Raw genomic sequence first — 16,231 nt, forward strand, 5'->3', positions numbered from 1 at the left:
TTTTTATACGTCTCATTCCTCTTAATTAAATATCAATTTAGTCTATCTATGACTTTAGTAAGTAAAAGCACCGTGATATCAGGAAAAAGGCTCTTTTAAAAAATGCTTCAAAATAAGGTTTCCATGCGTTGTCTGGATTGAGTTTTGCATTATCTTCAGTCATAAACTACGAGCGCTTTACGATTATTTTCGATCAAGGTATACTTTCGACCTACAGCTATTTTTTTCAATATTTGTAAGAATATTATTTTAGAATCCACTGGTGTATGATAAGGATGATTATGCTTTTTTCGAAAGGAGCAATATGTTTGAAATTCATAGTCTTCAACTTCAAATAAAAAGTCAACACCAACACCCACAGGACTCTACTAACCTAGGCAATCGACATCTACAAACAAACGATACGCTCGGGTTCAAACCACTCACTTAACGTATGTAACTAATAGTACCATGATACTATGCCCTTATCAATTTCGCTTTCTCGGTCTTTACGGAGAAATATTGGATCGAAGTTTTTTTGTAGAAAGTAGTGGACCGGCAAAAAAGTTTCTGAGTTAATCAAACCGCGACAATTTGCCGGAAGTGACGCTTGCCATATAATAAATGATAGTAAATTTTTAATAGTAATAGTAATAATAATAGTAAAGTTGCAGATTCATTTGCATGAAAACCATCCATCTTAAAATTAAAATGCTATAATCATTCATTTAATCAATTTTATACGAAAAGTAATAACATACTTGCTACAAACGACTTAAAGTCAATGTAGAATTTAACTTAGGGCTCATTAAATACATTATCACGTGTTCATCTGTTGAATTTGATTCATAATGATAAATGCTGTGGAAATGTAGTGGTTCAGCAACTGTTTACCAATTTCTCGGATTTCACTATCGCAATTATTTTCGAATTGCATAAAAGTATCTGACGCCAAGAAAAGAAACAACGACGTCGACAGAAACGTTTGACGGGTTTCACATCGTCCCACAGATTCTTTCAAATCAAGCAAAAATTGGGCAAGTGAACTATAGGCTTGTTCACGGGAAATTTTTTCTTTTTGTCGAATATTGAGGGGAGAACTACAATTTTTTCTAGTTGAAGCCATTATCGAGAGCTGTTCGGCTAAACTTTCCAGTACTTTTATAGAAAGGATATTTTTTTCTGACGGCTGTTTGAATTCACATCGCCACACCGTTTCTAGTCTTTTCCCAATTTCATCAATTTTCATCTCCCGAATTCTTATACGTGCCCATTTTCGAACCTCTTCATGACAGTCACTGTATAAAATAAGGTCCAGCGAACCGTGCTTGTCCAGACTCATCATTCTATTTACTATCGTCAAAAATTCGTGATCGCAAAGTGTGTTTTGAAGTGATTGAAAACCACTTTTGTCTTTAAGATTTTCTACAGTGGGAGCATCCGTTGAGCTTCTTATCCATTCGTTTATTTTCGCTTCTGACATCATACATGATGTAAGTGGGATGATTTCCTGTTCAGTTTTCTCATCATTTAAACGAAAGAGGAGATTTCTGATCTCATCCGAACTTTTTTTTATAGCTGATAAAAAATCACTGTCTCCCAGTTCCTTTTGTAATCCAAACACAAATCTTTCCAACGAACTAAAACCTGCAATGTTGTCAAGGTGATCTGAAGCAAGTCCATGATCAGACGTATCTTGGGTTCTGTGAAATGCAATAACAACACAGCTTCTTGGAAGTCCTTGTGTAGAACGTAAACGCTGGTGAACAAGCGATCCCGCGGAAAAGACAGTGGTAAGAGGTTTTTTATCATGTCGCACTTCGACAACGCATGCTTTCTCAGAAAGCCTAATTTTTCTCTGAAATGATAAAAGACGTGCAATTGCCGTCTTTGTGACAAATATACTAGCATTTTCGGAAGACCAAATTCCTCTTTTTTCGTCCGAAAAGCAATTGCGACAGCCCTTTTGTGTACCTGGAAGGAAAACGAAATTTTGTCCTTTAGGACCGCTAGGCTGATTTTTTTCCCACGTCAAAAGTACTTTATATTCATCACGAAATGGTGTGTCGTCAATATGAAGCATATTATCTTGTGCAAGGACACTTATTGGCTCGGCATTCTTTCCTCTCGCATCCACGATGCTAATAGGACCACCAACATTATATGAAATAAGCGCAAGAAACAAAGGGTGAAGAAATGCGCCATTAAATTCTTTGTTCGTCAGAAAATCAGGATGATTTCTAAGATTAACGTAATTATGAATCCAACTTTCGCTCCCCGATTCTCCGAGAATACAATTATAATTTTCTATAAGTTTTTGAAAGATTTTCTCGTTGATAATCGATGCAAGTATTACAGCACCATTTTTATTAAGTTCTTGCAATAAATTGGTGAATAACTCGATCAATTTTTTCGCTTCTTTTTCATTATATTCCTCCACCCAAGAATCTTTCAAAACACGAAGTAGATTTTGTCTGAAGTCGTTCATTTCTTGGCTGTTCGAAAATTGTTTGTAAACTGATCGTTCTTGGACTTCGTTCGGTGTAACAAGGTCTGCACAAATCTTTGGAGCATTACAGAAAGTAGCGAGAAGTTGATTAATTTGCTCGTTGCTGATGTTCAATTGCAGGGTGAAAGTCCCCGATACAACGTCTTTAGTCAGTTCTTCCACCATCGTGGCTAAAAACTTTGTTTATAATACATGTTCAGTAGTAACAATTAAGAAATCGCTTACTTTCCTCAGCTGCAAAGAACAAAGAATAAATCACCAATGAGCAGAGGCGTTGAGCATAACGTTTTGAACTGGGAGGTATGCATGTGTGGAAAGCTCAAATTCTATCGACGAACACGTGGTACTTTGAACGTATTTGTTGAAGTAATATATTGAGTTGATGAAGTATTATGCATGCTTAATAAATTAGTAGTTACACACAAAACTTGCTTGGGGAAAACGAGGCAACATTATTTACTATCGAAAATTGGTTTATTAGTTTAAAAGCAATATAAAAATCGTATCATTACCGACAAATGTTGCGTTTCACCGACCACTTTTCGTAAGCTGGAAGGTGTAACAACCACAACACCTCCCCCGTATGCTATGCCCCTTCTTACCGAAACTAGAGAGTAGTGAGAAATTTCTTTGTAATTACTTGTTAACGAAGTGGACTGTCTGTCATCGAAGTCTTGGATTTGTTAACACCAAACGCAGTGCGCAAATATAAACACCATGCACACAAAAAGAAAATTTCCCTGTAGATAAATTATTGGAAATTTTAAAACTTTAAAATTTCAGCCAGTCCCTAAAAAGGCAATCACGATTTTCCTCTTTTGATACGAAAATATTGGCATTTTTGAAGCTGCTTTGCCCGGTGACGGCCAATAACAAGTCATGTTACTGAATAATTACTGAATATGACACTTACAATTTAGAATTACTGAATATCACTTACAATTTAGAATCCTAAGGGGTGGGGGAGGAGGGACTTTCTTCCTTTGTTGTGTTTGGTTTGATTACTGAACAAGGAAAATCTTAAAAAGTTCAAGCACTTCCATCTATTTGGAAGTGCTTTCAAACAGTCAAGTCTTTTATGCAGGTCTTTGTCTTTTTTGTAAATAAAGAGGAAGAGAAAATTTCTTCGTTATCCGATGAAGATAAGCCTTACTATCCTTTTGTAAACTTGCTTTGTATACGAAGTGAACGAATCTTATCACAAACCTTTCGAGACTGCTCAAGAAACTTTGACAAACAATTTACTGACGTAATTTTTTATCGTATTAAATTGAATATCAATTCAAGGAAATCTTTGCAGGTAATGATTTTGAGATCTGAACACAAATTTTTTATGACACGAGCCCGTGATATGATAGATATGAAAATTGAGCGGAGCTTATTACCTGGATTTAGAAACTTTACTGGATTTTCATTGGTCAATATATATAACATATACCAACTCGCTTTGAAGATTTTCGACCTTAAACAAGATCAAATTGTAGTCAAATCGATCGACAACAAGTACAGGCTTAATTTACTATGCAGCTACTTGACTGATAATCGCAATCTATGTGGATAAATGAGTTACAAATGTCTAACGAATACAGTTTCATCGATTTTTTTATTTCGGAAGGCAGAAAATTTCTGAACTGTCATCAACAATGAGGGGCATCTAAGCTATTTTTGACTTTTACCAACACATATTCATATGTATCAAGATTAAATATCTTACAGTACGTATTCAGCGTACATGAGACATGAAAAAAAATGATGCTCGTATGGTTTTCCCCTTAAAAACTTTGTAAGTCAGAAAGTTTCGATCTCATTCTTAGAGAAAAGTATTTTTGCAATTAGAAACGGAAAAAATAGATAATTTTCACAATGAATATTATATCCAGCTTCAAATGTTAAGGGATACTGTGCTCAGTCTATTCTATCTTTGCGGCTTATATGTAGCTAACCCGAATGAGGCTTTTCTTTTAATGTGTTTTTTTACTAATTTGTTCTTAATATTAGCAGAATTTGTCGAATGTCATGCAGAAATCTTTTTCTTCTAACAATCTAACGACATAACCAACCGGTTACTAAGATTAGGGCATCGAAATAAACATTGAAATGTTAAAACTTAACTGTCTGATTGTCAGACAAATACTTTCCATTAAACATTACAAATGCGATAGTGAAATTGGAAGCATATGCTTTTTCTGACATGAAATAAGTAGCGAACACTATCGTAAGTTTAAGAAAACCAGAAAACTTTAAGTGTATTAAAAGTTTTATCTTGCCATTTTCCAATCAACCAAATTAACAAATTAACTGATTGAACACCAAGTGAATAAAGGTATTGCAAAAGGAAAACTGCGAATTCCTTCTAATAGATACAAAAACTTCGAAAAATTGTATTTTAGAAAGGACAATACATTCCATTTTTGTCCAAAGAGAATGCCAAATATTCAAATGTTCACAAATATTCAAATGTTGTGTATTTTTTTTCATTTCGAAATTTGGAAGAGAGAACATTAAAAAATGTTCTGGGCAGCGAGCTGTCAGTTTTACTATTGTTATGGCCAGTCCCTGTACTTTACATGTCTATCTCACTTTAGATATAAATAGGTAGAGAAGGTAATTTGATGTCAATTATATCTTTTTCGTCAAACTCTCTCTATTTATGAGTGATTCAAGGCATTTCTATCGTGTGCATGAGATTGATGCAATATTGTGCACATACCATGCATGAATCTTTCACAATACATCAAAGAATATAAAGTACTTTATTCGTAAATAATCTATAATTTTTCTCATTGCACGATATTATATTTGCTTTTGCATAACTTCAGTTTAGTGTTAGTACATATCATTTAAGTTTACTGACGCATCTACTTGACTACAAACAAACTTAACAAGAACCTTAATTTACGTTAGGCAACCACAAGTTTTGTTTTCCTTTAAAATATACTTGTTTACATAAAATTTCTACTGCTTATGTTTTACGCAAAAATTGCTGAACAATTTATACGTTTGAAAGTATAAATGAACTACTATAGCTGATTATTGATGATGGGGCTTGATGTTATTAATTATGTATCCGTTTTATACCCTGCATTGTTTTGAACATGGTGCCCAATATTTCATCATGTACAATTGTTTGCATCATACTACAATTGTTTGCAAGAAGAGAAATATGTAATTATTTCAACGTTTTAAAATACTATTATCACGATACTTTTTCTTAATTTCTTATGAAAACCTATAGTCTGAAGCTTTTCTTTCTCTCTAAAGGGCGTGATAAAATATATGTACATGTGTTCTTTGCTTTGTTTATTTTTCAAAATTACTTGCTACTTTGCCCGACTTACATGTATTACAAGTTTCCACGTACTATTTGAGAAGCTTTTCGCTTAAACAGTAAAACTCTATCTCAGAGACTTTTATATGCAAATAATAACAAACAATGATTCACTATTTCACTCATCTAACATTGACTATTTTACCAAAATTGCATACAGCTATCTTTGGCGAATTTACCTATTTGCTCCAAATCCTTTTTTTGTGTTCCTTCACATTATATAACGATATCCAATAAAAATCACACAGCATTTTATTTTTAATTGGAACAGAGGATTGGTGTGCAGTGGGAAATACTGCAGTGCTTTTTTACATGATATATACTTAATGATATAATACAGTAACCAACTCTCTTCCTATAAATTCGTGTTATAAGTATTTTGTTTCATTTAAATAAAAATGTCTGCTATAAACTTGAAAGGCATCAAAGAAATCGAAAGCCAATATCAAAGTAGTAATGTGTTAGGCATGACACAAACAAAATTATTATATTGTTTATTTTACGCCCATCAACAAGCTGGGTACATGAGATGAAGATTATTATAATGGTAATGTAGCTACACAGGCAAACAGATATGAAACAATAATTTTAATCATATTTTTAAAACTTTAAAAGTACGTAGAACTATTTTCCCAAGTCAGTCAATAGTTCCGTTTAGCGTTTATTGTCTCATCAAAGCAAAAGCACAATAGAGCATTACGTTTTTATATTTTCTATATTTTCTCAACAACTTCGGATCTTCCATAATAACGGTATGTAATGGTAAAACCAATTCTAACCTTTAATTAATGCTGTATGATGACTGCCTCAGAAATTCCTGCTAGAAACGACAAGGGCAAGTGCTTTGGTCGCCTTCAAGACTTCGTTTGTTATGATGAATCATTTCAAAAAGTCATTTGGAGAACTTGATCTAACCATCCTCAAAATTTGCTTTCAGCTGATTTCAATAGCGGCTATAAAAACAAAGATATAATTGAATCAATTTGTTTCATAAGATTTGAATCAAGAATAGAAAGCTGCACGATTCACTTGGCTAAAATTTGCCTTTACTCTACGATGTTGACGCCGGCATGCGTTAGCTTAAAGAAAGCAACCTCGTGATGGAACATTTGAAATTTCAAAATGCTGAATAGCAACACTAGTATCGTATTAAACTCTCGCAAAAGTTTTCCCCTTTCGTGTGAGTAAGCGATAGCGAGAGATTGCAACATTTCGTAGCTTTGCCACACAATATACCAAGTGAAAGTGTTGAATTAGTAATGGTGTTAAACATCAGAAATGCATGTAAAACTGGGATCGTGTACTAATACTCAACCCAAAGCAATGTTAAAAATCATTTAGAAATAGGAAATACTTACGATTTTTGCTTGGATAATAGATTTTTCTGATCATTTGAAAGGATATTCATCTTTCGATACACAAGGAAATTCACTACGTTATCTTTAAAATATTCTCATTACACACAAGAAATTCCTTATAGTTATGTTTACTTAAGTCCGACCAATGAGCATTCAGCTGATGATTTAACTTCCAATAGAAATGATGTAGACAAATTGTAAGTAAATTACGAGAGCATTGCTGATTTAACAAATTGTAAAGCATGATTGAACCAAACGTATAAATTTACTTTAGTCTCTTATAATCCACTCGAAACCTAACGCTGTCATATTCTACAAAACAAAGAGATGAGGAATGTCGCCTGGTTAAATTGAAATTTGCTATAGAAAGATTATCTTTGGATTTTACGCATGCGCGAACAAAGTAACAGAGAAGCTTTGTTATCAGGCGAAGTACATGTACCTAATGATGCCGGAAATTGTGTTTGAAACTCAAAGTTCGGTATTCCAGTTTTGGATAGCCTCGAAGAAATAAAATGAATTGTATGATTATGCAAATCATTTAGACAAATTGTTCTGTTATCTAACGTCTCCGCCCAACAATCTCTTTTTCGTTGCAGTCAGCACCGTCAAAAACAGATAAAACAGATATTTTGCTATATCGCTTTTATTGCGATAGAGCTCATGCGACAGAAGTCTTAAAATACTCTCTTTGTCGCGAGAGAAAGGTATTTTGTCAAAACCCCAAAACGTTTTCCTTTAAAGTTGAAGTCTGATAGTTCATTTGGATCAAGTATTTTTTTACGGCTTCTAATTGGAAAAACTACGTATTATTTTTACAAAAATTTATTTTGAGATATTTTTCGACTGTGATTCGTCGATTGCAGTGCAGTTTATCTTTAATTGCACTGTAAAAATGTGCAATTTTACTGCAGAAAAGTGTAATTTCACTGTAAATACTGTAACCTGATTGGCTGAAAAGCCAAACAAACTTCTTCTCAAATGAAAAAACATGGTGGCAGTTACAAATAGACAAAAATTTCTAAAATTGCAATAGTTTGAAATTCAAGAATTGCTAAGAATGCAAAGAATAAAAAGAAAACAGCAAGTACTACTTTTTATGTGCATGTTTCTATACTATAACTGTAACTATACGATTATTTATAAAATTGATGACTTTGAAGTAAAATATACGGTAGTTGTGCAAATGCTGTAATTGAAGAGAAACGTTAGTGGTTTTACGCATTACTTGATTAAATCCTGTTACTCAGTATACGACAAAAAGTACAGTAGACAGTACAAGAATATCAACCAGAGCTCTTGTTGATAACATACATCAACTACCGTGATTTATTTACCGCAACTAAAACATTTGGACTGCTGTTTGTTTCCAAAAAATATTTGAGCTGGTTTGTTCCAATCTTTTGAAGATGACACTTGAAGCTGCAAATTTCTTCATTTTATACTAGTTAGGAATCATCATAAATTGATAGTTATTCATTCAACTACCAGTTAACGGCAGCAAAAATGATTTTATTTATTGTTTTTTCAGTTAATTAACAAAAAAATATTTTCATTGTATAGGATATTTGTTATTCATTAGCAATTATGTTAATTAGGTACCTATGTTATATTATAATTTCATTTGCGTTGGTGGGAAAAATATCGAAAAACGTTTCTCACTCCTGCAAATAATAAATTGAAAGATACGCATATTTAGTTTTAGCTTAAATCAAAACACTTTACTTGTTCCAACAATAAAATCACAAAGATTTGGTCTCGTTTAATCGTGCATATATTGCTGATTTAAGATAATTACTAATTTCCCTGGAATGTAAATTAATTGAATTGTGGCGATTTGACATCGTTGTGTCTCCATAAATGAAAGAGGATTTTATAAGATGCAAATTTTCAGTGGATTGCAAAACTATCTGTCGTATTCATACTTTTGATGGGATTATGTTTCGTCTTCTATCCCAGCAGCATCTAGACTTGCATTCTGGAGCACAGCTGCTCGGACATCCTTTCCTGCATGTTTGTGTTGGTTGTGATGTACGATCACAGCACTCCTTTGAACATGATGGAGCGCATGCTTGTGGACATGTACTTGAACATTGTTGTTTTTTCTGTGACAGACCTAAGTATAAAAGAGACAAGCGAGTGAATCATATATAGCAATCGACAAGTAAAGTGCATGGCTTGTCATACATATACATACCAGTCTGATCAAATTGTTGTCCATTGTTAACTGCTTGCTGTCTATACCTAGACTGCTGCTGAGGATGTTCCATTTGCTCTCTGGTGTAAGCGTATTGCTTTCCATTATACCCAGAATCTTGCGCAGTGAAACCGCTTGGTTGATTATTGTAACCAGAAGAATAACTGGGATAGCGAGGCTGTTGACCTGAGTAAATATGGTAAGGATATATTTGTAACAATGGAGAGGTATATTTGGCTAGAATTAGAAGGAAATATATCGCCAAATGTCAGCCAACTTTAGCTTTTCATCTAAACAATTGCATACAGAACTCTATGCATTGTTTTACATTGGGCTTGTTGCTAACGTCTTCAGTTTTAAAACTTAAACTGCTTACGTTTTCCAATTTCGTTGCTGACAGTCTGTCATGAGCATACGACAATTTTTGTGACATTTTCAAAATTTTTCAATTTTGACAAGAAAGAGATCAGTATTTTGTCGTGATGAAACGCACTTACAAAAGCAAACAAAGCTAATTAATTGTTTGCAGTTCTTTAAAAAATAATCACGGGATGATTTACCTCCAAAATAAGAAGGTGCCGCATAAGGAACGTTAGAAGAAGGCAGATTTTGGACGTATGGCGAATGTTGAGCGTACGGAAAAGACTGATCATAGGAAGATGACTGAGTATACGAAGATAACTGATCATATGGATTCATAGCGACATCTAAATCATCTTTATAACTTCCTTGTTTTGAAAACGTCTCCAATTGTGTAGCCCCAATATCCGCTGGGGGCTGCCGTGGAGTAATAATGGAATTTTTATTCAGAGCTAAGTTTGCATTTGGATGTGTCAGCTTTTCTTGATTCGCCAAAGGGGTTTCCACGGCAGGGATCGGCTTCTTTTGAATATCATTCCTGAATTGTCGAGAAAAAATCAGTAAGTGAAATTTTTATACACACGTTTATGCAAGTTCAAACAAAAATATTCTAAGACATTGCATATTTTGAACGACATCTTTCTTTAAAAATTAACCTAAGAAGTGTAATTTGCTTGCTTGACAAAACTTTTCCAAAAGATATATTTAATTACTGGATGCAAAAATGTTTGAAAAACAGACTCCGTCAATATGCAATTTGTTTAATGTAACAAATGTATCGAAGAGTATGTGCGCATTTCATGATATAGAGCATTTAATACAGATAATGGATGGACGTGAACAAGTGAGTTTTTTAATACACTGCAATGCAGAGAAATATCTCAAAGCATCTTATTCTTTTCTTAATGGAACTCTTACAGCTGATATATAGGAATATTTGGGGCAGATAATTGAAAATACTCACTTTGTTGTTTTTGATGTGGAAAGAGGATCTACACAACATTCAAAGCGACAGGAGGGCTCACAAAGCCTGCGACAGCTTGGGTCACATCTAGCACCATCATAAACTATTTCGTCATGGGGATCACCATTCTTATCATAGAATCGATGGCGATATCGCTTGATTTGTGTCTAAAAAATAACGCTTATCAGATTACGATCAAAAGAATTGAAAAAAATTACATCAAAAAATTTGATGTTTCTAAAATGCTGTAAAACAGAGAATCAAATGAAATGCACCACAAGTCTGTCATGGCCTCAAAAATATAAACAAAATATTTCTCGACTTCACGAGCAAATATCCTTTAAAAGGACTTTTTATTTTGCATGCTTGTCGCAATTAAAAATCAGGTTATATGAAACTCAACATCATTAAAATGGTATTTTTTAAGCTTTCCACATCAATCTCCATCCAATTTTCAATTAATAATAACATGGTTGCCTCGGTTTCTTTTGTTAATACGGGGACATTTTCTGACGTTTAGTTTTAAGTTTCCTTATCAATTTATTCATAAGGGACGTTTGGACTAAATATTTTTCATCAATATTAAAAATAGAACGCCTTGTTTCCACATTTTATTCTCGTTGCCTCTAGAAAATGGGTCAGCTTGCTTTTCGACTCTTCCATACCCGAATAATTTCCAATTCTGTTGAATGAACAAGGTTCATGGTAGGTAGTTTTCTGCAAGTCGATTGCATCAACATTACTTCGAGGGCTAGTTTGCCAAGCCATTTTCGATTTTTACAACATCAATTCTTGAAACAGAGGTCAGTCTTTCGCCTTGTTTTCAAAATCATAGAGCTCGTACTCTCAGCCTTAATTAGCTAATTTCTGCTCCACAATTTATGTTTTTGAGTAGTAACAGAAACTCGTTTTTCCTTCACATTGGCAACTTCCTTTGTTGTCATGTATAAACTTTAAAAAATCGGTCATTAACCATCAATAACTTCCAGAATAACTAAATTCCATATATGCATTTTGCAAAGCAAACTCAACCACAAATTCACTGAACTAATTTAATTACAGAATTTACAATTTAATAGCTTCATTGATTTCATCATTTCCTCGCTAACCTGCAACAATACACGCATTGAACGTCATCCATAATTGTAGATATTCAAACCACTGAACTAATTTGATAAAAATAAGTTAAATGAATAAAACAAAAACAAAAGAGTTAAATGAGTTTACTTTACCCTCCGCAACCATGTAACAACAAACTAAATGCATGCTTCCAGCGATATTAGTGATTAAATGTACCCTTAAACCTCTTGTGATTCAGCAAAAACCCATGCACAGGCTACGCCCTTGGACTTTTTTCGCTGAGCAAAAGAAAGTTGCCATAAAAAATATTTATACAATAGCGTAGTTTAGCAAGCAAATTTAGTCTGTTTGCACGATTTCTTTTTTGCTTGTTCTGTAAAGGCCCGTTCACACGATACGATTTGTCGGATATGATTTTTTCTGATCCTAAAAAAAGGATTATGTGATTATCCGATTGTCGGATGCGTCAATCAAAACAGTCGGATGGAAATAGATCAAATTGCAGTCAATCTACATTGATTGAGGTCAAATTACGTAGAAACTTGAAAAAGACTTGGAAACAAGAACAAAAATGTGAAAAATATATCGATAAATGTACTGGATAGCACAAATGGCTGCTCACACGACTTTAAATATCCAAACGAATATAACTATCAACAAAATTATCGGACCATCAGAACAAACAACGAAAAGTCGGAACCGAAACAATCGGATCTGTCAACTCGGATCGTGTGAAGGGGCCTTAAGAACAACACATTTTGACGTGTAATGTGTAACGTGATTGACGTGGACAGCATGAAATAAAATCTGCTTTCCTGGAAATGTGAAAATCTACACGATTTTACGCAATAAAAATGTCAAAGCGTACAACTAAGTGAATGCTAGGTTTGATGATATTGCATGCTAGGCAATTTTGCAAACTGCTCTTGATAAGGCTTGTAAAAGTCTGGACGATCGCTGATCAACCAAACTGGTGAGATGTATTAGTAAAAAGTAATTAAATTTTGATAAAATCTGAGTACTTTAAGCAAAGTTTTGTCAGCTTATAGCTGTACATAATTTCGAGTTGCTTCATAGGTATAGTACACCTTAATACATAAATTGACATCATCCAGATTCTTTCAAATGTTTTAATGAAGTCGATCACAGCACCAAGAATCATTATTGTACTACTTACTTTACCTTTGGTTTCGACGATTTGACGTTGTTCACCACTCTGTTGGGTTTTCTTGTTTTTCTTAAGGCCCTGAGGCGCTCAAATGCTGAAGGTATGCGAACATCATATATATCATTACTATCTTGATATGCCGTGTTCCCTGTCAAGTCTTGTGCGTAGTTCTCTCCATATTGAGGATACGATGGTTGATTTGACAGTCCAGATTGATAATTGGGACCAGTTTGCATGTTTTGAGAGTAACCCGATTCAGGATAAGTGTTATAAGGATACCATTGTTGCATGTATTCTTGCTGTGTATTGCCATATGGCTGTTGGTATAGGTTGGCCTGCGTACCAAAGCCGTCCATGTAGGCACCGGAGCAACATTCTAAAGACATATTTTTAAAAAGTGCTCTTTGATTTCAATATTCCACAAGATAACTTACTTAAATGTAGATATGATCTTCGCACTTGGACAATTTAAGCAATTGTCTCATAAACCTGAAAAATTCAGGTGACTCAACGGGATTCGAACCCATGACCACTACGATGCCGGTGCAGTGCTCTGACCAACTGAGCTATGAAGTCACACAGTGGTGAACAGGTCAATTTTGTTGGGTTCATGTTTTCTCGTGGAAGGAATGTCATACGAAAGAATGTTTTTATGCATTGCGGTTTTTGAAATTAAATGAATTAAGTCACCTGAATTTTTCAGCTTTATGAGACAATTGCTTAAATTGTCCAACAAACTGCGAAGATCATATCTACATTTAATTTTATTCCACTATGAGTCACCATTGAACTAGAGTCACCATGAATAGAGTCACCGTTGCACTATGGTGATAGCCGGGAGGGCACATTGTATATAAATTTTGTATCAACATATATATATATTCTTATCTAGCTCTTATAAATTACATTTTTAGTTAAAACAATTTAAAAAAATATTTTGTTCTGCGAACGGGGTCCTAAAAAACACGGTCTCAGAAACAAAAGATGAATATGATTGAAAACATTTATCTTGGTTTGTAAGTTGACGTATAACTTACGCGACTGACAAGTTGGAGCACACGACTTCGGGCACCATTGGCCACATTGGACAGCTGTTGGAGAGCCTTCTGTTGTTTGCTGGAATGCTGAATTGAATAGCTGGCCTAGTGACGCTTGTGATGGCGCTGGTGGTGCTGGTGTTGCTAGTGGCATCGATGGTGCCGGGTGTGCTGGTGGAGCTGGTGACATAAATAGAACTGATTGCACTGGTGGTATTAATGATGGAGACAATGAGTCCTGGTACTTCAAAAGATCTTTAAACATTCCTTCTTGATAGGTTTGAGATCTGGCGGAACAGCAGCTCTTTTTACAGGATGGAAGACAGAACTTTTTGCACCCCGAGTGACATGACCATGAGTTTGATTCTAAAGTAAATGAAATGAAATTGTGTTTAATTTTCTCCGCCAGACACAGGATTTATTTAATTGTAGCTGTTTGAATCCGTATCCCTGCATATAGATCGTGTAATTAGTCTGACGCGCCATCATGTAAGTCATCATGTTAAACTGTGTTTAAATGGAACATATTACGACTTTTACAAGGCTGGTAGAGCTAGTGGGATTTTTGAAAATCCAGAAGAACAACAACAAATACATCTTGAAAAATAGTTTTAAACTCAACATAACCAAGACAGCTGGTTTTTAATTTATCTTTACGTGTTCGAAAACATCACAGGAGTTTAATGAAAAAATGCAAGCGATGATTAGGGTTGACACGGGCGAAACAAGAAATTAAGGGGGAGAAGGTGTGAATATTCATATATTCTGCTCTGCCCTGCAGATTTCTATTGAAATTATGATCGCTAACAAAGCAAATCAGTAAAGCAGAGCAGATTATACGGATAATAACCCCTCCCCACTTAATGTTCTAGTTTCACCCCTGAGGGTTGATAAGGTCATTGCGTTATGAATAAGAAAATGCAATCACTAATGCTTTCATTGTTCCTTACTCAGAGTTGTGATTTTTCTGAAAAGATCTGTCAGCTTAGTGCAGACATTTTAGGATTCTTTCTGAATCTAGAGCTTTTCATATGTGCTCAAAGCTCTTACAATGAATGATTGACAAGTTTCGTTTAGCTATTAAGGAACTTTGAAAAGTTCTATATTTCATAAATGATGCGAAAAATCCAATATATAAATGCTTTTTCCCACTTACCCAGTTCTACCTTTCCATAGGAGGATTTTGCAAGAAGCAAAAGCAGTTGAAGCATAAAATATGTTATGTATTCAGCACGGTACTCCATAAAAACGAGTTTAACCACGCTTCCTATTCCTGCAAGTGCTATTGAACAAAAAGTTCTTTCATATCAGAATAGCTTATTGGACGACACACAGAAATCATTGTCCAAAAATATTCTTTGCATGTGATGTAATACATGGTGTATCAAAGTAAAGAAGACCTTTATAAAAATTATGTTATTGCTAATTCTTAAACTTGTAATATTCCAGTACAGAGTGCCATCTTTAAATGCTAAGCCAACGGGTGCCTGAAGTTTTGTCAGCTATAACCTACGTTCATATATTACAGATCTTTGTTACTATTACTAACAAAAAATATTTCCTGCTCGTAGTATTTTGAATAACTTCTATAACAACAAGTAGAACAGTTAAACAATAGAATAAATTCTAAAGTTCTTTTTTTTACCCCTTGCACACTCTAATGTAGGGGAGATTGTATGGTACGTCACAGGCGCCATGCTGGTTGAATAGACAAACTGTTTACCATTCAAATTTCAACCACCATGGCAAAAATTTCTTTGTAATTGACTCTTAGGAAAATGGTCACAAACTACCTATTGCGCTAAAACTTTTCACTTTGTCGTTAGTATGTGATTTGCATAAGTAGCGTTTCCCCTGTAATTTACAAACTCTTGATACTACACAGATGTTAGCGATCACAAAAGTTTGATCTTTTTATACAACATAACCTTGTCTATATACTAACTTGTAAAGTTCAATTAAAACATTCATGAATTAGTATCATAATATTCTTTGATGTAACTTCGAAGCCTATTAATTATTAATGAATACTATACACGAAAAACTATCCTTTTAAAACTTCCCTTTATATGAATCAATTTTTAAGAGTTAATTTTTTGCCCAAAACAAACGATCCTTACTGTAGTCGATTATTGAAATCACTTCATACCTTATTTTACAAATTCGTTCAATATTCAATACAATTTCCTGCTTTCTATTTACCGGTTGTAAATTAGGTCATCGGTTAACCGAGTCAGTTCATAAACAAATG

At 34.2% G+C, this 16,231-nt stretch overlaps 2 protein-coding genes across 5 annotated transcripts; both read right to left on the reverse strand.

Annotated features, from left to right (window-relative positions):
* Nucleotides 1–654: 654 nt before the first annotated feature.
* Nucleotides 655–7,385, reverse strand: LOC124439179. 4 transcript variants are annotated; one of them, XM_046989411.1, is made up of 4 exons: nucleotides 7,175–7,385; nucleotides 6,596–6,769; nucleotides 3,874–3,950; nucleotides 655–2,722 (listed from the first exon to the last, which is right to left on the reverse strand). In XM_046989411.1, the coding sequence occupies exon 4, from the start codon at nucleotides 2,651–2,653 to the stop codon at nucleotides 800–802; it is 1,854 nt and encodes a 617-aa protein (XP_046845367.1). In that variant the 5' UTR covers nucleotides 2,654–2,722; nucleotides 3,874–3,950; nucleotides 6,596–6,769; nucleotides 7,175–7,385; the 3' UTR covers nucleotides 655–799. The 4 variants fall into 4 exon arrangements, with proteins under 4 accessions (XP_046845367.1, XP_046845368.1, XP_046845371.1 ...); XM_046989412.1 differs by lacking the exon at nucleotides 3,874–3,950; XM_046989415.1 differs by lacking the exons at nucleotides 3,874–3,950; nucleotides 6,596–6,769; nucleotides 7,175–7,385 and adding an exon at nucleotides 3,129–3,183.
* Nucleotides 7,386–8,646: 1,261 nt separating this feature from the next.
* Nucleotides 8,647–16,183, reverse strand: LOC124439137. The gene is made up of 8 exons (XM_046989361.1): nucleotides 16,130–16,183; nucleotides 15,137–15,262; nucleotides 13,981–14,346; nucleotides 12,958–13,319; nucleotides 10,696–10,862; nucleotides 9,932–10,269; nucleotides 9,372–9,557; nucleotides 8,647–9,290 (listed from the first exon to the last, which is right to left on the reverse strand). The coding sequence occupies exons 2-8, from the start codon at nucleotides 15,222–15,224 to the stop codon at nucleotides 9,094–9,096; spliced, it is 1,704 nt and encodes a 567-aa protein (XP_046845317.1). The 5' UTR covers nucleotides 15,225–15,262; nucleotides 16,130–16,183; the 3' UTR covers nucleotides 8,647–9,093.
* Between the last annotated feature and the right edge of the window lie 48 nt (nucleotides 16,184–16,231).

This window comes from Xenia sp. Carnegie-2017, unplaced genomic scaffold (genome assembly GCF_021976095.1).
Source record: "Xenia sp. Carnegie-2017 unplaced genomic scaffold, XeniaSp_v1 HiC_scaffold_19, whole genome shotgun sequence".
NCBI lineage: Eukaryota > Metazoa > Cnidaria > Anthozoa > Malacalcyonacea > Xeniidae > Xenia > Xenia sp. Carnegie-2017.